Source organism: Cetorhinus maximus, chromosome 25 (genome assembly GCF_964194155.1).
Source record: "Cetorhinus maximus chromosome 25, sCetMax3.hap1.1, whole genome shotgun sequence".
NCBI lineage: Eukaryota > Metazoa > Chordata > Chondrichthyes > Lamniformes > Cetorhinidae > Cetorhinus > Cetorhinus maximus.
This window is the reverse complement of record NC_135903.1, coordinates 43,712,829-43,732,922: the sequence shown is the minus strand read 5'-3', so window position 1 is coordinate 43,732,922 and position 20,094 is coordinate 43,712,829. Positions and strand designations below refer to the sequence as shown.

At 46.9% G+C, this 20,094-nt stretch overlaps 1 protein-coding gene across 4 annotated transcripts in view; it reads left to right on the top strand.

Moving 5' to 3' along the window:
• The first annotated feature begins 15,302 nt into the window (after nucleotides 1-15,302).
• Nucleotides 15,303-20,094, top strand: part of LOC144668087 (1-phosphatidylinositol 4,5-bisphosphate phosphodiesterase delta-3-like) — an 82,496-nt gene continuing 77,704 nt past the window's right edge. For 3 of the 4 annotated variants that reach the window (XM_078529861.1, XM_078529862.1, XM_078529859.1), the window contains exon 1: nucleotides 15,451-15,677. In XM_078529861.1, the coding sequence (XP_078385987.1) occupies nucleotides 15,590-15,677 (88 nt within the window). In that variant the 5' untranslated portion in view covers nucleotides 15,451-15,589. Of the gene's footprint in view, nucleotides 15,678-20,094 lie in introns of all 4 variants that reach the window. The other variant, XM_078529858.1, reaches the window with a different exon arrangement.

Here is a 20,094-nt window from a genome sequence, read left to right as displayed (position 1 = left end):
CTTCTTGCTCATATAGGATCCCTTTAAATAAATCGACACTATTCATCTCATCCACTCCCTTAGGTAGCGGGTTCCACATTCTCTGGGGAAAGAAGTTTCTCTTGAATTGATTTCTTGGGGGCTTTTTATATTAATGGCCTCACTTCCCATGCAACACGGAAACATTGGGCGGAATTTTCCCCTCCAGCCTGCCGTAGGTTTTGTGGAGGGTGGAACCAGAAGATTTGGACAGAGGCCAAAAATCAGATTCCCTCCAGCGGGAAAACAGTTTGGAATTTTCCCCTCACCGCTTTCATGGCGGGCAGATGGCAGCTCAGGTTTCCTGCTGATCCATGTCAGGAACCCCATTTCAATGCATTACTATGTCATGAATACGCATTAAAAATGCAACTCGCCGAAATCACATAGCCCCTCCTAATTTTGCACCACATCAGCAGGAAATTAGAACGGTCTAAATCATGTTTGGAAATAAGTGGGATATATCTCTCGGCCCTTACTTTGCTGGTGAATTTGAGGTGACTGCAACATTCAAAGGTGAGGTGAGAGTGACTGCCCTTGACATCAAGGCAGCATTTGACTGAGTGTGACATCAAGGAGCCCCAGCAAAACTGGAGTCAATGGGAATCAGGGGGAAACTTCTCCACTGATTGGAGTCATACCTAGCACAAAGGAAGATGGTTGTGGTTGTTGGAGGTCAGTATTCTCAGCTCCAGGACATCACTGCAGAAGTTCCTCAGGGTAGTGTCTTCGGCCCAACCACCTTCAGCTGCTTCATCAATGACCTTCCTTCCATCATAAGGTCAGAAGTGGGGATATTCACTGATGATTGCACAATATTCAGCACCATTTGCAACTCCTCAGATACTGAAGCAGCCCATGACCAAATTCAACAAGACCTGGACAATATCCAGGCTTGGGCTGACAAGCAGCAAGTAACATTTGTGCACCACACAGTGCCAGGCAATGACCATCTCCAACAAGAGAGAATCTTGCCATTGCCCTTTGACATTCAAAGGCATTACCATCACTGAATCCCCCACTATCAACATCCTGGGGTTTCCATTGACCAGAAGCTAAACTGAGCTAGCCATATAAATATAGTGGCTACAAGAGCAGGTCAGAGGCTAGGAATCGTGCGATGAGTAACTCACCTCCTGACTCCCCAAAGCCTGTCCACCATCTTAAAGGCACAAGTCAGGAATGTGATGGAATACTCTCCAATTTCCTGGATGAGTGCAGCTCTCACAACACTCAAGAAACCTGACATAATCCAGGACAAAGCAAAGCGTTTGATTGGCACCCCATCCACAAACATTCACTCCCTCCTCCACCAACGCACAATAGCAGCTTAGACAGCACCTTCCAAACCCATCACCACTACCATCTAGAAGTACAAGGGCAGAAGGCACATGGGAACACCACCACCTGGAAGTTCCCCTCCAAGCAACTCACCATCCTGACTTGGAAATATATCGCTGTTCCTTCACTGTCACTGGGTCAAAATTCTGGAACTCCCTCCCTAACAGCACTGTGGGTGTACCTACACCACATGGACTGCAGTGGTTCAAGAAGGCAGCTCACCACCGCCTTCTCAAGGGCAACTAGGGATGGGCAATAAATGCTGGCCCAGCCAGCGAAGCCCACACCCCATAAATGAATTTTTAAAAATGCCCACCTGGAACAGTACTGCACTGGGCTCTCACCAATAACAATGATGCCACACTGGTGGCGGTGTAGGGTTACTCTGCTCACTGGCTTCCCCCACACTCCGGGAGCATGTGGGGCTCAGGAAAGGCTGCACTCTGAGACACAGGCCAGCATTGTGATCAGGGGCGGAGGGGAGGGGGATGGAGACGTGGGGGACAATGGTCTATGGTGGGGGTTGGTGGGGGGGAAGGAAGAATGAGACATGGGAGCAATGGGCAATGGTGGGGTTGGAGATGTGGGGGGAAATGATGGCAGGCAGAGGGTAGGGAAGCTGGAGCCCAACATTAAAGACTGGAATGCAGACACAGTAGGGGGTGGAATGGGAACAGGACAACAAGAAATGGAAGGGATGCACACAGACTCCGGAATATGAAGTGGGGAGGGATACGGAGGTGATTAGGTTAGTGTGGCACAAGAGGGTAAGGCTTGCACTGTGACTCATGGAGGTAGAGGAGGAGAAAGTCTTGCACATGAAGGATGAACTACACAGGGACTCATGGAGGAGGGAGGGGAAGTGATGCTGTGTTATCAGCAGTAAAGAAGGACTTGGAGAGATCATTGAAAGGCATTCATAGTCCCAGGTCTGGGGCCAAGTAGTCAGGCTGTGAGAGTAAAGGAAGTCCTGGGGCTTTGCAGGCCATGGTACAGAGCTATGCATGGCACACACGCTGTGTTCCCACTCCAGGGAGGGGCAATGGCTGTGTGCTCAATTGGGATAAGACAAAACTTGGTGCACAGGGTGTGGTCATGGTCTTACTGTCACTGGCCTTGGTCTTGTCTGGCTTGGAACTGGGCTGCAGATGGGGTGGTCAGTGCTAGGGGAGGCATCTGCAGCCTGTAAAGGGTGAAAATGTAATATAGAGGGGGGTATTCGAAACTTTCCTGGGGCGGTGGGGGAGGGGGATCTCCTCTGTACCTGACCGTACACACAGCCTCGAGATCGGGAGAGGTGAGGTCCACATGGGACATGGGACATGGGGACATCAACAGTGATAGGTTCAGGTGGGAGGGTTGGAATATCAACCACAATGACTATGGAATCCAGGGTTACTGGGGGAGACTGGAGAATAACCGGAGGGAGCACTACCTGTGTGCACTGTGGGGTTCCAGGAAGATTGGAGGGACAGTAACACTCACTGAGGGAGGGTTGAAGTTGGTCTCATAATAAAATCTTAGCACCACCACCTCACCAACATGAAGTAATGGTGCAGTAACAAATTAAAAGTGGAAAAGAATCTGGGTGGGAGGGGTCAGAGTCAGTGTGGGAGGAGCCCAGCGCTGCACCTAGGGGCTTATTTTAGGGGGCATCCTCAAATTGCTTGGACTTAGAACATTGAAATGGAGTCAGAGCTGAGAGAAAAGTGGAAGATCTACTGGAGAAGGCTCCATTGGTGCCATTGCCATTTTTTGCATTTTACTGAGAGACTGCAGGAGTCACTGACTTCACAATGCAGTCACTCCCTTTGAGCTTCAACTGAGAGGTATGTGTAAATGTTAATGATGGCAAGCTTCTAGGAAGCCAGCTGCTGCATATGTGCCAGATCATCAATGAAAGCCTCTGTTGTGCTTTATCTAAATGGCATGGATAATAGGCCTAAGGGCATCCAGTCACTCCTGAAGTGCATGTTTAGCTTGATCATGGTACAAGATAATAGATAGGTAAGGTCACATACTTCATGAATGAGTCCAAATCTCTTCCAACCTCTGCAGGATTGTGATGTCAAGTATCAGGGTTGGCATCGTGGTCACCTAGATCTTTGAGTGTGCGCCTCAGCTGCAAGGCTGTGTCAGGGAGAAGCTATTAGCGCAAACGCAACTCCAGGGCTTGACATTGGCTTTCTATTTGCGAGTGGGAAGTCTACTATATTCACCCAGTGTTCATTATTCTCTTGCATCTATCAGTCCACAGTGGGGAGGAGGATTGAAGGATGGAGCCTGTGCTCAATGCTGCCTTATTGATGGCAGTGATCCAATTCAGGAGGAGGAAGGGGGCCCGGCGCTGCCTAACCCAGCTTCAAGAGGAGGCCTGGCCTGAAGTCCATGGTCCAGGGGAGCCCCAGCAAGACCCAGATGATGAGATTAGACCCATCCCACGGAGGCGACTTGCATGACCAAAGGTCTACCGAAGACAATGTTCCTATCTGGAGATGAGTGAAAAACAATGCCTCGCACATCTGCACTTGTCAAGAGATGTGGTGGATCATGTCTGCCACATTCTGTGGGAGGATCTAACACCCCATGGACTGGGAGGACATCCTCTGCCAGTGCCCCTGAAGGTCACCGCTCAATTTTTTTGCCTGCAGATGGTTCCAGGGATCCACTGGGGATCTATGCGGCATCTGAGTCCTCAGCACATAAATGGATCAAGGAGGTGACAGATGCCCTCTGGTGGGGCTGTACAGTAAGCTTGATCATTATGTGAAGTTCACACTCGATGAAGCTAGCCAGACTGCTAGATTTCTGGGGTTTGCAGCTATCTCAGGCTTCCCTAGAGGACAGGGTGCGATCAATTGTACACATGTGTCTATGAGAGCTCCACGACAGCAGCCCCTGAAGTTCATTAAAAGGAAAGGGTTCTACTCCCTGAACATTCAACTGGTTTGCGATCATCAGAAGCTCATCATACACGTTTGTGCCAGGTACCCTGGGAGTTCTCATGACTCATACATCCTGAGTCACTCCCAGGTGCCTCACATAATTGAAGGACCCCTCAGCGATTACAGGAGTAGCTGCTTGGGGATAACGGGTACCCACTCAAACGATGGCTTGTGACACCTGTGCATCATCCTCTGAGTCACTCGGAGGAGAGATACAAAGTGGCGCATAAGGCAACACGATCCATCATTGAGCAGACCATTGGCATCCTGAAGATGCACTTTCGATGTTTGGACCGCTCAGGTGGGGCTCTACAGTACTTTCCCACAGAGGGTGTCCCGCATCATCGTGGAGTGTGCTGTGCCCTTCACAACCTGGCACTTCAAAGTGGGGATCCTTTGCCAGAGGGAGACATGGAGGAGGCTGAGAGCCCCTTGGATGATGAAGAGCTGGAAGGGCAGGAAGATGAAGAGGGAGATGGGGGCCGGCTTCCACGTGAAGATGCCCTCGAGGAAGTGCGACGTAGAAGACATGTCTGTGCCATGCTGATAGCCACAAGATTCCAGGAGGATTAAGGTACAGGCAAAGGGACACACCAACATTCCTTCTGTTCATTAGTGCCATGCCAGTGCACTGAAAGAACTTTACAACCAGTAACAACGAGAGCAAGTTCAGCATTTGGCCTCACACCTTCAAACCTCATGATTCACTCGGCTCTGTTCATTGGAAAGGTCAGTGGCGAACCCTGTATTTGGTGCTCTGGGACGTGAAGGTTGGCACAACAGCGCAACCGATGCGTCAGAGGACTTGATGCAGTCATTGCCACCTTTATGAGAAGCTTGTAACGGACACAGAGATGCGCGCATGGTTGGAGAGACCATCACGGCTGCAGGTCTTGTGCTTTGGCACTGCCAATGAAGACAGCCTTCACGTGTTGAGAGACAATTAGAGCCACCCCCCAAGGCTAGTGAACAAGCCTAGCTCCATGTTGTCTTGTAAGGAGTATAGGTTACTAACGCATCTTGCAGACACTTCCAGTAAAGAGTTTGACACATCTCCCTGACATAACACAAGGGTACAGTAACAATCATGAGTCAGCTACACATCACATGAATGTGAGACTCACAAAAGGAGGTGAACACTGAGTGGGAGCATGGCTCACCCTCGCAATAAGAAGGCATATAGGTGCATATGGACAACGCCTTCAAATAATGAGACCATCCTGATGAACAGCAAATGTATTTACAAAGGTGCATGACATAAACATTGATCAAACACCCGTGTCCCTGGAGTGATTTCAAAGCTTCTTAATTTTTCTAACCCTGCCACTATGTTTAGGTGCATCCCTGACATCTGCAGTAGATGTGGAGGCAGCCTACTGACTGCAATGTCCTGTTGTCTTTCATGAGTTTGGTAGCCATCCTCTAGAGGGTTAGGAGCTGGAGGGCCCCTGGGTGTCCTGCTATGAGGCAGGTTCACCCTCCTCAGCCTGTGCAGCTGGTTGTGAGAGGGTCACAGGCAGAGGGGATTGGGTAAGGCTGGACTCTCTCAGAGTGCCCTGGGTGGTTGGCCCCGGAGTGTCCGGCAATAGCTCCTCCTCCTTTGAGGTGCTCAAGAGCCCCTCCCTGACTCGCTAAGAAGAAGGGGCACCTGGAGGGATGTCAAGGTACCCCACCCCCTCTCGCCTAGCCATGGATGGATCCCACCAATGCCTATAGTGATGGGGTGAAGGTCCAAGTGCAAATCCGGCAGGATCTGCTAGACCAAGGCTTCCAAGGTGGCCACCACCCTGCCCTTAGAGACTTCGAGACGCTTACATGTTGGAGCCATGACATCAGACATAATGTGGATGGATCCTCCATCCTTTGCTCTAGTCTGCTGAGTGACTCTTGCATTTCTGCCTGATATTCCACCACCTGTTGTTGCATCTCCAATATGTTTGACTTGGCCATTTCCAGAGGTGCATCATCAGACTCGGACTCAGCATGTGCCTCCTCTCCAGCAGACCTCCGAGTGCCAAAGACCTGGGCTGTCACTGCCTCTGACGTGTCTGTAAGGTGATCTCCAGACAGTGACCCTGAGCCTACTCTATAACTAGGGTCCACTAGTGTGTGTATCTCTGAGCTAGTGGAGGGTGCAGGTGAACGCAGTGATGGGTCTTTCAATTAATCCTCAGCTTCCTTGTCTGAGGTGGCCTGGGGACTGGGGATTATGTTGGGTCTTGATGTGTGTCCGGACCTGCTGGTGCCTGTAAGAGAGAGCAGATAGATTTAGTTCATGAGCAGGCAGATTACAACATTTCAAGTCACTCACTGTGAATGTCAGGACGTGATCAACTCATGGAGGGCCCATCCATACTGGCTTGTTGGGGGAGGCCGATCTCACCTTTACCACAAGAGCGATCCCTGTGTCCCCTGCCAAATCAGCGCCATCCTCCTCGAATTTCATGAGCTCCACTATATCGGCCCTCCCTCCTCTGGTCTGGGATCTCTCCTTCTTATTGTGCGCAAGCGTGTGCTGAATGAAGACACGTAGATGGAACGTGATGAGAAGAGATGGAGGTTGGGAAGCATGCATGCCCGCTGTCTGTGCCGAGCCCTCCCCAGTAAGGGCTGAGGATGGAGATTGTGCTGCGTGATAGATGAGATGGTGGTGATGATAAAGTGCCTGAGAGACAATCAGTGCTGATGTGTCCCCTGCTTATATTGTGGGAGACTCCTGAGCAGTGTAACGATTTGAGTGCATGATGCCATAATGAGAGTGTGAGATTGGAGTGAGGAGAAGGTCAGCTTACCCTGGTGGAGTGGATGAGATCATTCATCCTGTTCCCTGCACTGGGTGACGTTTCTAGGGTGGCTGCCTGATGTGCCCACTGCCCTCGCAATGGCCTCCCGGGCCAACAAGCTGAGGTTTCTGGCCTTTCTGGAGCCAATCTTAGGGTAGAGGGAATCCCTGTGTTGCCATACCCCATTGACAATGGCCTCCAGGTAATCGTTGTTAAATTTCAGAGCAGCTCTTTCCTTTGCCACAGCCGTTTCCAGACGTTTTCTTCTCCAAGCTGGGCTGGAGAGAGTGAGGGTGGCGTTTAAATATGGCGTCCAGACCTTTGACCCCATTAGGTAACGGCAGGGTGGGTAAATCAGTTCCCGGCCCGCCACCTGGTTCGGAGAGAAACTTGCTCGTGCATAATTAATGAGCTTCCGAGCACGAAATCGGGTGCGAGTTCCCACCACACAGCCCAGCGGGAAACATGCCACAAAACCAGCCTGCCAATGCACCTAGTCTCAAAAATGGAAAATTCTGCCCATTCTCTCTGCTTCCCAAAAGGACATTAATGAACCAGTTCGGCTCTCCAACAGCTTCATGGACACCAGCAGCAAGCTATGATTTTGCCTTAAACAAAACTGAAAGTTAATCTCAAACTGGTCGTCTTTAAACTTCCATTGTCAGGATTATTAGTCCAGGTCTCTGCATTGCTAACCTGTTATAACCATTACACTATCATACCCAGCTAGTAACATAAACATAAGAATAATGACTTGATGTAAATAAACTCTGTTGTCTTGGAAAAGTTATGCTTTCTCAACAGAGAGTTCAGCAAAGCTCACACCTCTTTTTTCAAATCATTTCCTAAATAGGAACTCATAAAACAAGTCATACAACTTCTCCGATGGCCACATTTACCAACAAGTCTGTGCTTGATAGTAACAATCTGTTCTCATGCAAGAGAAAATTGCTTATAATGCACAGCACTGACAAGCCACAGGGTGAGGAACATTAGGGATTCATCCATTAACTCAACAGGGTTGGAAGCAATTGAGGTCCTGGGATTTTCACATAATTGGCAAGCGGATTGGATGTGAGGTGGGGAGGATGCTTTTATGCAGTGAGTTGTTCTGATGTGGAATGTGCTGCCTCAAAGCAGATTCAAAAGTAACTTTGCAGAAGGAACTGGATAAATACTTGGGAAGGAAAATATTTCCAGGGCTATAGGGAAAGCGGGAGAATGGGAGAAATTGGGATAGTTCTTTCAAAGATCCAGCACAAGCACAATGGGCCAAATGGTCTCCTTCTGTTCAGTAGGTGATCCTACTTAACTAAAGAAATAAGGGAAGGGAACACAGGATGTCCAACACTCACAGGCAACCTGTGCTGAAGAAGCACTAATGTTTAAAGATCCAGGATCAATTTACCTTTTCTAAGATCCTGAGACCCTCACATGAACTGAAGTGGAAGGAGGCAATGTCTTCGTGGTGTCTGTGTGCATCGTGTTCTTTCTTGCACAGGACTGAAAGAAGAAGCAGACAGTGAAACTGAGTCAATGGCATGACCCTCAAGGGAATGGACTTCACCCTCCAATTGCATCCAACAACCCAGATAAAGCTACTCGAGGTAAGAGGAGGGCAAAATTAATTCAGGGTGCGGAGGTGTTCAATCAGACTCCCCACGGTGTGGTTCTTACATGATGTTTCATCTTTATCCCACTCCTTCTACAGCGTGTCCAAAATCTGGATGGCTGTTCTACTTGACTATAAGTCTCCTGGGATGGAGCTGACCCTCCCCTCGGAACTGCTGGGTCTGGAATGGAGCTGACCCTCTCCTCGGAGCAGCTGGGTCTGGGATGGAGCTGACCCTCCCCTCGGAGCTGCTGGGCCCTGGGATAGAGCTGACCCTCCCCTCGGAGCTGCTGGGTCTGGGATGGAGCTGACCTTCTCCTCGGAGCTGCTGGGCCTGGGATGGAGCTGACCCTCCCCTCGGAGCTGCTGGGCCTGGGATGGAGCTTACCCTCCCCTCGGAGCTGCTGGGCCTGGGATGGAGCTGACCCTCCCCTCGGAGCTGCTGGGCCCTGGGATAGAGCTGACCCTCTCCTCGGAGCTGGTGGGTCTGGGATGGAGCTGACCTTCTCCTCGGAGCTGCTGGGTCTGGGATGGAGCTGACCCTCTCCTCGGAGCTGCTGGGTCTGGGATGCACTCTGCCCAAAACATTAACTTCCTGATACTATGTGCACTGCGTCAATTAAAGACTGTCCAGCAGCCAGGCTCAGGCAGTTTGAGCATTTTTTTTAATGAGAATTTTATTAAACTTCTCAGGAGTGATATCAGGAAGATGAGCTGAAGATGATTGAGTTTCTGTGTTCGAGTCTTGATTGAAATGCGAAGCTTAATTCAAACAGCTCCATGCACTATGCAATGGAGACTTTGTGAAGAGTAAGAGAGCAGATCACTTGGCCACGATCGGGAGGGATTAGCGTGTGAATTAAAGTTACTGGTTACCTGCCTGAATCTGGAGGTGTCAAAACCTGGCTCCAGGTTAGGGACATGGCAATTTTAACAAAAAACACGGTATGTTAGGCTGCTGGGACATGGCATTGAGAAATAAAAAGTAGCAATGAGGAATGAGCAGAACGTTGGGGGTAAGGATGGAGACTGTTTTTATTTGTAGGTCGACAGCCTCTCACATCTGACTTGCTGGTGTCCTCCGCCCTCTTCTCACTGGGAAACAATCCAGTTCAATTCTTGCTCTCACTGCAAATTGAATTCTATTCTAAAATGCCTTTGTTAAGTGCCGTGTATTTACATTTCCCCAAACCATGCTTATTTTTTTCATAATTACAGCTTTATGAAGATTTTGTCTACAGGAGCCTTAATGCCACAATGCAGATGGTTCAGAGGTGGCTCCATCACTGTGAAAGACATCACCAATGTCACCCAAAAGCACAGGACAAACAGTCCCAGATCTGATCTGCAGACCCTGTTCTCTTAAGTGACATCAGCCAGAGGCTCCTCACCTTCAAATTAGAGACAGCAAAAATTGCCCAGCATTCAAGTTCTTGGTTATTATTCAGTGAATTCTAATGGAAAATGTATACATGTAGACAATGTGTGAGAACTAAATTAGGCTAGCTGTGATGCACACCACAGTCAAACAGCTTGCTAACATTCACTTTCAGGTATCACTGAGCTTCTGGTGCCTGAGAAGCTGTATTCAGCAAGGGAGTCAGTAGATCAGGATTGGTCATTGACATCAATTCACCTGTAACACTGAGCGAGTAACACTGAGAGCTGTCAGAGCCAGTGATGTTCTGATCCAATCGCAAGAGACAAACCCTGTTCAACCTGTTAATATCTAACTACAATTGTGTCCAGAAATTAAGATAAGCACAGAAAATCTCACAAAGATGGATTCTGATTACAATTTGTTTTAAGGATGCAGAGTGAAAATGTGAAAAGTAACTGGACACAGCAATGATCCTCCCCACTTCACAGTCACAGAGATACAACATATCCAGCCAGTGAAAACCCGCTGACCATCTTCCTTTAATGATCAGTTCAAAGCTGAAACAGTGAGGCTTTATTTAATCTGTCTGTGTTTTTTTGACTGACTCTAATCTTTCTGCTAAATCCAGTTGCAACATGACAGGGACATTTAATAACTCATTTCTCTACAGCAGATGCCTTTCTCTTTAATTACATCATCTGATCTGTGCAGTAGTTTCCACATGGGCAAAAAGACAAACTAATGTGAGCCACACTGTACACCAGTGTGTATCACACTGTACCTCACTGTGTATCACACTGTACCCCACTGTGTATCACACTGTACCCCACTGTGAGTCACACTGTACCCCACTGTGCATCACACTGTACCTCACTGTGAGTCACACTGTACCCCACTGTGCATCACACTGTACCTCACTGTGAGTCACACTGTATCCCACCGTGAGTCACACTGTACCCCACCGTGAATTACACAGTATCTCATTGTGAATCATACTGTACCTCACTATAAGTCACACTGTACCCCACTGTGAGTTACACAGTACCTCATTGTGAATCATACTGTACCTCACTATAAGTCACATTGCACTCCACTGTGAGTCATACTGTACCTCGCTGTGAGTCACACTGGACCTAACAGTGAGTTTCACTGTACTTCACTGTGAGCCACACTGTACACCAGTGTCCCTAACAGTGAGTTACACTGTATTCCACTGTAAGTTACACTATGCCCCACTGTGAGTCATACTGTACCTCACTGAATGTCGCACTGTACCTTGCTGTGAGTCATTTTGTACCCCATTGTGAGTCACACTGGACCTCACTGTGAGTCATATTCTACCCCACTGTGAGTCACACTGTACCTCCCTGTGGGTCACACTGTACCTCCCTGTGGGTCACATTGGACCTCACTGTGAGTCACACTGTACCCCTCTGTGGGTCACATTGGACCTCACTGTGAGTCACACTGTACCCCTCTGTGGGTCACACTGTACCTCACTGTGAGTCACACTGTACCTCATTGAGAGTCACACTGTACCCCTCTGTGGGTCACACTGTACCTCACTGTGAGTCACACTGTACCTCATTGAGAGTCACACTGTACCCCTCTATGGGTCACACTGTACCTCATTGAGAGTCACACTGTACCCCTCTGTGGGTCACACTGTACTTCACTGTGGGTCACACTGTACCTCACTGTGGGTCACACTGTACCTCACTGTGGGTCACACTGTATGTCATGGCACTGGCTCCAATTTTTGATTAGGATCAGACAGGAGAATCGAAGTGTAATTGCATTGAAGGCAGTATTAAAACACCAATCAGTCTGGGTACTCAAAGGTTGAGCACAACAACAATGCCTTGTATTTATATAACCTCTTTCTCATATTGTAAGATGTTTCATGGTTTTTCAGTAGTAAGGTACAAGTTGACAGAGTTATTAGACCAGGTGACCGAATGTTTGGTGTTAGAAGTAGGTTTCAAGGAGCATAATAAAGGGAGAAGCAGAGAGCCAAGGAGGTTTGGGGAGGGAATTCCAGAGCTCAGTGCCCACATTAGACAGCTGGCTGGATCATCATGAATGTTGGGGTTAGGCAAAGGTACCGGGGAGTGAAGGAACACAGAGTTCTCATGGTAAAGCTGGAGAAGGCTACAGAGAGAGGGTGAGGCTGGAGGAGGTTACAGAGAGAGGGTGAGGCAAGGCCATTGATTGATTTAAACATGGCAATGAGAATGTTAAACTTGAAGTGTTGGTGGACTAGGAGTCAGTGTAGATCAGTGCGTTCAGGAGTGCTGGGTGAATGGGACTTGGTGGGAGTTACGATGGTGGCAATGGGAATTTACATGATCTCAGGTTTATGGAGGCTGGGATGTTGAAGGCTGAGCAGAGGGGTATTGGAATTGTCATTTTACTATTGTCACCCAATCTCTAGTTTTCTAGTTTTTCTGGTTTAAGTTACTATTCCTTGTATTTGTATAAACCTTGGGTTTTTCTCGGCAACCAGGTTTCTCCATTTTTAAAAGGCTACATACATAGCAGAATTTGAATGTAACCTGTTGTTTGATGACTCCTCCACCCAGCAATCTCAGGCTAATTTGGTCCACTCAATGTTCTCAGACTCATGCTCCATTGTGAGATTCTTTCAGGGCCAATCAGAAACTCATGGGAGTGGTCTTAATATTTCTGGAATATGTAACTGAGAATTGAACGATTTGCCATCTAGTGAGATTATAACAAATTGGGTCAAAGATCTTTTATCGGTTCATTCATTGATTCAATGTGAACTTGGTCAACACTCAATACCAATGTCACACCAAATCAACTCGATTTCTCCAATTGCTGGTGCATCTAAATGGCTCATGGGCTGGGACCAGGAAAGACTGGACTTGTCCTTTATGGGAGTCTCACAGTGACATCTGTTCATTCAGTATCACATTATCACAGAATCTTTAAAGTGCAGAAGGAGGCCATTTGGCCCATCGAGTCTGTACTGGCTCTCTGAAAGAGCATTCCACCTAGTCCCACTCCCCTGTCTTTTCCCCTTAACCTTGCACATTCTCTCTTTTCAGGTAGCAATCCGATTCCCTTTTGAATACCTCGATCGAACCTGCCTCCACCATCCTCTCAGATTTACCACCCTCTGAGTGAAGATATTCCTTCTCAACTCAGTCCTAACTTGCCTTCCCCTTATTCTGAGATTGTATCCCCTGGTTCTAGAACCCTAGAACCAGGGGAAACATCCTTTCTACATTTACCCTCTGTAGCTTACACTGTAGGATTTTCACCATACATTTACATCTAAGAACATAATTAATAGATACTTCTGTACTGTCTAAACTACCAGGCAGGTTTATTCAGAGATAGTCATTTACAGATCAAACACTAACATGAAAGTTACATCGAATTTACAGTACAGAAACTGACCATTTGCTTCAACAGATCTTTGCCAGTATTTATGCTTCACATGCGCTTCCTACCATTTTGTTTTGTCTCATCCTATCAGCATAACTCTCTGTTTGTTTCTCCCTCATGTTCTTATCTCCTCTATAAATTGGAAGGATAAAGGAAGAGTGCAACAAATTGGGTCACCGCCCCTTTATTGGTTCACTCATTGATTCAATGTGGACTTGGCAAAAGGAGTAAATGTGATGTGAAGAAAAATTGTTCCACCCAGAGGTTGTTTGGAGTCTGGAACAAACTTCCTGAGAGGGTGGTGGAGGCAGGTTCGATCGAGGTGTTCAGAAGGGAATTGGATTGCTACCTGAAAGAGAGAATGTGCAAGGTTACGGGGATAGGGCAGGGGAATGGGACTAGGTGGATGCTCTTTCAGGGAGCCAGTGCAGATTCGATGGGTCTCCTTCTGCCTCCTCCTTCCAATATCCTTTCAGGCTCTTCACCTCAACTGAGTACCACATTCTTACCCCTCTCTGAGTAATGTTTCCTGAATACACTGCAAAAATTATTAGTAACTTTCTTATATTTTATGTGCCTTGAATTGTTGAAGGAAGCCTGAACAACAGCTTTGAATTAGGTCATGTAAGCGTTAATTAAACAAACTTGCGCATTAATTTCCGTGGTTTGGCCTGATAGCAAATGCTTTTTGGAAAAGAAGCAGCCATTCTATACCTGTCTATTGTCTTCTGGTCACTCTACAGCTCCACAACAACATACCTTAGCCTCAGCCTCAGCCTCAGACAAGCACTATGGCACCAATGTAACATTTATCCACCTCCCCCACCTCTGACCTCTCTGAGACTGCCAGTTCGGGACAGTGTTGAGTTGAGGGCCAATGTCCACTGGGAACTAATTGAGACTGGCCAAACTCATTTCACCTCAGATTCTTGCATCCAACAGACAGAGGAACCTCCCATATCATTAGCCTGACCCGGTACAGAACCCAGTACAGACAGTTTCTTGGTAGAGGTGTGGGTGACAGTCAACATTACCCCTCGTATCTGCATCATTATGGATTGGGGGGAGGTAGGGCTATTGCTCCTGCTCCTGTACAGAAGGGCCAGGGATACTGATAAAGGAGGTGGCTGCTGGGTTAATGTCCTGTCACTGAAAACCATGGAGTGGATCCATCACACCTGCTAGAATATCTTCAAACAAAAAGGTGCAGCACAGGTTTTGTTTAACTATAAAATATATCTAATTTGCCGTTGAAAGTGATTATTGAATCTGCTTCCACTGCCCCCTTCAGACAGTGAATTCCTGATCATAACTTTCAGAGTAGAAAACATTTTCAGGTGGCTGGTGTTATTTTGCCAATTATATCAATCTTTGTCCTTTGCTTATTGGCTCCTGCTGCTATTGAAAACAGTTCCTCACTCAAAACCCACCCCTCCATTAAAAAATTCACCTTCAACTGCTTTGCTGTCAGGGAAATACTTTATGCAAAAAAAAACTATTGAAGAAGTTGAATGTGGTCATTTGTACTGGCCACAGTTAGAGAGCCGTGTGAGGGTCTGCTCTGAACTGATTCTGGGCACTAGGAGCTGAAAATATTGACATGGCATCGAGCCAGTGGTCTGCCCTTTATATTGGGGGGTGAATGGGACCATTGAGGACTTACAGCAGCTACAAAGAAAACGATGAAAATTTCTTTCCCATTTCACCTCGATTGAGGACGACCCTTTCCTTATATAGAAGCTGAAAGTCACATGAGCGAAATTCCTGGATTATAAACGAAGGGTTTGTGAGAAGAAGCTGCTCAGCTTGAAGAACATGAGCAGGGGAGGAGACTGTGTGAAGGGACGGGGCAGCTGAGAGGAGGTGGATGGTGCGCAGAGTCTCGGGCTGAGAGAAGCAGCCCCAGCCCCAGCCTAGGGGCAGACTCTGCAGCTCCGGGCACCGAGACCAGGGGCAGGAAGGAGCGGTGAAGGGAGAGAGAGAGAGAGAGGCTGAAGCCAGTGCAGCCCAGCAGGCAGGCAGAGGCCGGCTCTGTGTCCGAGGCTCGGAGCTCAGCAACCTGAGCAACACAGGAAGCAGGGACCGGGCACACACCATGATCGGCACCAGGTCCAGGGCTTCGGAGCTCCCAGAGCCGGAGACAAACCACGAGAAACTCGCTCTGAAAGCCTTCAAGAAAGTTGGTAAGGAGCAGTGGGCAGAGTGGGCGTTGTTGAAGGAAGGGCAGGAGTTACTGGCAGGAGGGGAAGGGGTTAATGGGCAACACACTGGTTGGGGTTGTGGTCAAAGACGCTCGTGTTTCGTTCAAGGGGGATCCAGGAATTTTTCAGCTGCATCAACCATCGCTTTTAAAGTTTTTAACTTCATTGTCAACCGGGAAGCAAACTTTCCCCGGAGTCAGCAGATTCCTGAGGCTCTGGCTGTTTTGTTTACTGCCCTTTAAAGGGCAATTCCCTGTGGGTAATACAACCCACTGGGCCATCCTCAGGATGTCAGCAGGTGCTGCATCATTGCACGGTCTTCAATATTTCGAGAATATCCAGCCTGAATCTCTCTCTTGTTTGTGGAGTGATACCTGTGGGGTAACTTGTGTCAAAATGCTAACTGTCTCTGCTGCAGACAGCTCTGAAACCAACTATAAAGGGAGGTCTGTTCCCCGAGGCTAATCTTTAATGTAGAGAAGGAGGAGGAGGAATGGCCTCTCTCCCCCTAACATTGGGAACACGAGCTGAAACCACTTATTGTTCCAACAAGCAGCCTGGGACTGTAGTGATGTTGTATTTAATGTGAGCTCAGACTGCAGTAAAATGGTGAAGGGAGGAGAGTGTGTCACCACTCAGATTGACCACTGTCAGGGTTCAGGTCAACTAATGTCCCTCCTGTTTTACTGTCACTGTTGTGTATCCAGATGCAGTCTCACCTCTGCAGAGGAGTCAGGGCTGTAGAGATGGCAGTGAACCAGTGGGGTGGGGGTTAGGGGGTGGGGTGGAGAGGCTTCAGATGGAAATACAAATAAGAGTGAAAATAGCCAAAGATAAGATACAAGTGACAAAAGCAAAGTCTGTATCGTCAATAAAATTAGTGTAAATACTTAAGGTTCAGAGAAAAATAGAGGAAATGGTGCCAAACTAACTGATTAAAATACTACAGGAGGAATGAAAAGCCCCAATGGTGCAATGAGTTACATTGTGAATCGGCATCAGGGCAAAGGGCAGGTTTAGCATCTGTTGCTCAGTTTTGCTGTGAGCAGGTCCGAGCTCCTACAACACAAAAAAACGATATAGAGGTGCTGGGAAAGGTGCAAAAGGAAAATTACAGCAATTATGCTAGAAATGAGAAGTTATAACTACCAGGAAAGATTGAACAAGCTGGGACTCTTTTCTCCAGAAAAGAGAGAAACTGCAGGGTGACCAAATGGAGGTCTCTGTTATGATAGGGTGGGTGTAGGGAAGGAGTTTCCACCAGAGCACAAACATAAGACATTCACTAATAAATGCAATATCGAATTCTGCAGAAGTGACATTAGAGAGGATGTAACTGCATTAGAGAGGGTACAGAGGAGATTGATGAGGATGTTGCCAGGACTAGAAAGTTGCAGGTATGAGGAAAGATTGGATAGGCTGGGGTTGTTCTCCTTGGAACAGGGGAGGCTGAGGATAGATTTGATTGAGATGTGCAAAATTATGAGGGGCCTGGATAGAGTTGGTGGGAAGGGCTTATTTAATTTAGCAGGGAGGTCAGTGACTAGGGGGCATAGATTTAAAAGGATTGGTAGAAAGGTTAGAGGGGAGATGAGGAAAGTTTTTTTTTTCACCCAGAGCATTGTGGGGGTCTGGAACTCACTGCTTGAAAGGGGAGTAGAGGCAGAAACCCTCAGCTCAGACTTATAACCTCAGTCGGTGTTAATTACTGTGCAAACCAAATCCCAGAGGGAAACTTGGCCTTTTTTTTTGTATCCTAATAACGAGAAGAAGATCTCAGCAGGATGAGGTCCAGTAGCACTTTTGGGATTTTAAAGATTAAAAGTGAAAGTTTTATTAAATTAAAACTTAAAGCACATAAGATTACACTTACACAATTAAGGTTTGTCTTACAAAACTTTCCCCAAAAGAAACTCTACTTGATAAAACCCACAAGTAAACACCTTCCAGGCAACACTCCCTTAGAGATGTTAACTAGAAAAGAAATCCGGTAATATTACACAAGGCAAACTGCTGTAGCTTCAATAAAGGCATACCACATGACCTCCACTCTACCTTGGAAATCACTTCAGAATAAAACTGCTTGTTGCAGCCCGAGACTTAAACGGCATCCTCTCCCAGTCTAGAACTCCAGCATAAGCTCAACAGCTCAAACAGCTCCAGCTATCTCTATCATAAGCTATCCACAGTAACTCTAAAATAACTTTCTTCCCCTTTCACCTCTGGTTTCATTGTTCTCACACCTCTTTGAAACTCAAATCCTTCCAAATATAAAATCTTTTATATCTCTATTTGCTTTCGGGTCAATAAAATAGAATACCCCATTACTATTTACCTGTGGAACTCCTGTAAGATGTAAACATGTTTCTTGTTACCTCTGACTCCCCTTTGATATTCAAACAAACTCTCCACTTATCTAAAAATAAAAATGTTAGATCTAACCAAGTGGCCTCTTTCTGTGCCAAAACTTCCTATGATTCTTTACCCAGAAAATGGTGAGAATGTGGAGCTTGGCTAACATCTGGAATAGTGGTGATGAATTGCATAGATCATTTAAGAGTAAGTTAGATAAATAAATGATGGAGAAAGGAATAGAAGGATAAACTGATAAGAGTTAGATGAATTAGGGTGAGGTGTGGTATATAAGCACTGCATGGTGAACCCCAGTTGGCTGAGTGGCCTGTTTCAAGGCTGTAAATTCTATGTAATATACACTAATGTATGGAATGTAAGGGATGAAACAAGTGAATTTGAACTGAAGGAGTATGTGAAAGCTGGCTACAACCTGAGCATTATTGGAAGAAAAATATACCAATTTATAGCGTCTTTAGAAAGGAGAGGAGTAATGGAAAAGGAGGAGGACCAATACAGAGAAAGGATGTCAGTCCAGCATTGGAAAGATGGGCTATCGGTAAACGGCAAACAAACAGTAGAAACTCTCCATGGAGGTAGAGTAAAACTAAAAGAAAGATGCAAAGAGCAATAAGGATCCTGCGGGCTGGGGGATCTATAAAAAAACTACAAAGTGATACTAAAGTAGTGAGAGCTGCAAAAAGGAAATGAGAGAAAATACTGGAGTTCTCAAGGACAACCGGAAAGATTTTTATGAGGATAGAAACGTAGAAACTAGGAACAGGAGTAGGCCATTCGGCCCTTCGAGCCTGCTCCGCCATTCATTATGATCATGGCTGATCATCCAACTCAATAGCCTGCTCCCGCTTTCTCCCCATATCCTTTGATCCCTTTTGCCCCAAGAGCTATATCTAACTCTTTCTTGAAAACATATAATGTTTTGGCCTCAACTACTTTCTGTGGTAACGAATTCCACAGGGTCACCACTCTCTGGGTGAAGAAATTTCTCCTTATCTCAGTCCTACATGGTCTACCCCGTATCCTCAGACTGTGACCCCTGGTTCTGGACTCCTCCACCATCAGGAACATCCTTCCTGCATCTACCCTGTCTAGTGCTGTTAGAATTTTATAGGTTTCTATGAGATCCCCCCTCATTCTTCTGAACTCCAGTGAATATAATCCTAACCAATTCAATCTCTCCTCATATGTCAGTCCTGCCATCCCAGGAATTAGTCTGGTAAACCTTTGCTGCACTCCCTCTATAGCAAGTACATCCTTCCTCAGATAAGGAGACCAAAACTGCACACAATATTCCAGGTGTGGTCTCACCAAGGCCCTATATAATTGCAGCAAGACATCCCTGTTCCTGTACTCAAATCCTCTGGCTATGAAGGCCAACATACCATTTGCCTTCTTTACCGCCTGCTGCACCTGCACGCTTACCTTCAGCGACTGGTGTACGAGAACACCCAGGTCTCGTTGCACATTCCCCTCTCTCAATTTATAGCCATTCAGATTATAATCTGCCTTCCTGTTTTTGCTACCAAAGTGGATAACTTTGAATTTATCCACATTATACTGCATCTGCCATGCATTTGCCCACTCACTCAGCTTGTCCAAATCACACTGAAGCATCTCTGTATCCTCCTCACAGCTCACCCTCCCATCCAGCTTTGTGTCATCTGCAAATTTGGAGATATTACATTTAATTCCCTCATCTAAATCATTAATATATATTGTGAATAGCTGGGGTCCCAGCACTGATCCCTGCGGTACCCAACTAGTCACTGCCTGCCATTCGGAAAAAGACCCGTTTATTCCTACTCTTTATTTCCTGTCTGCCAACCAGTTTTCTATCCATCTCAATACACTACCCCCAATCCCATGCGCTTTAATTTTACACGCCAATCTCTTATGTGGGACTTTGTCAAAAGCCTTCTGAAAGTCCAAATAAGCCACATCCACCGGCTCCCCCTCATCAACTCTACTAGTTACATCCTCGAAAAATTCCAGTAGATTTGTCAAGCATGATTTCCCTTTCATAAAT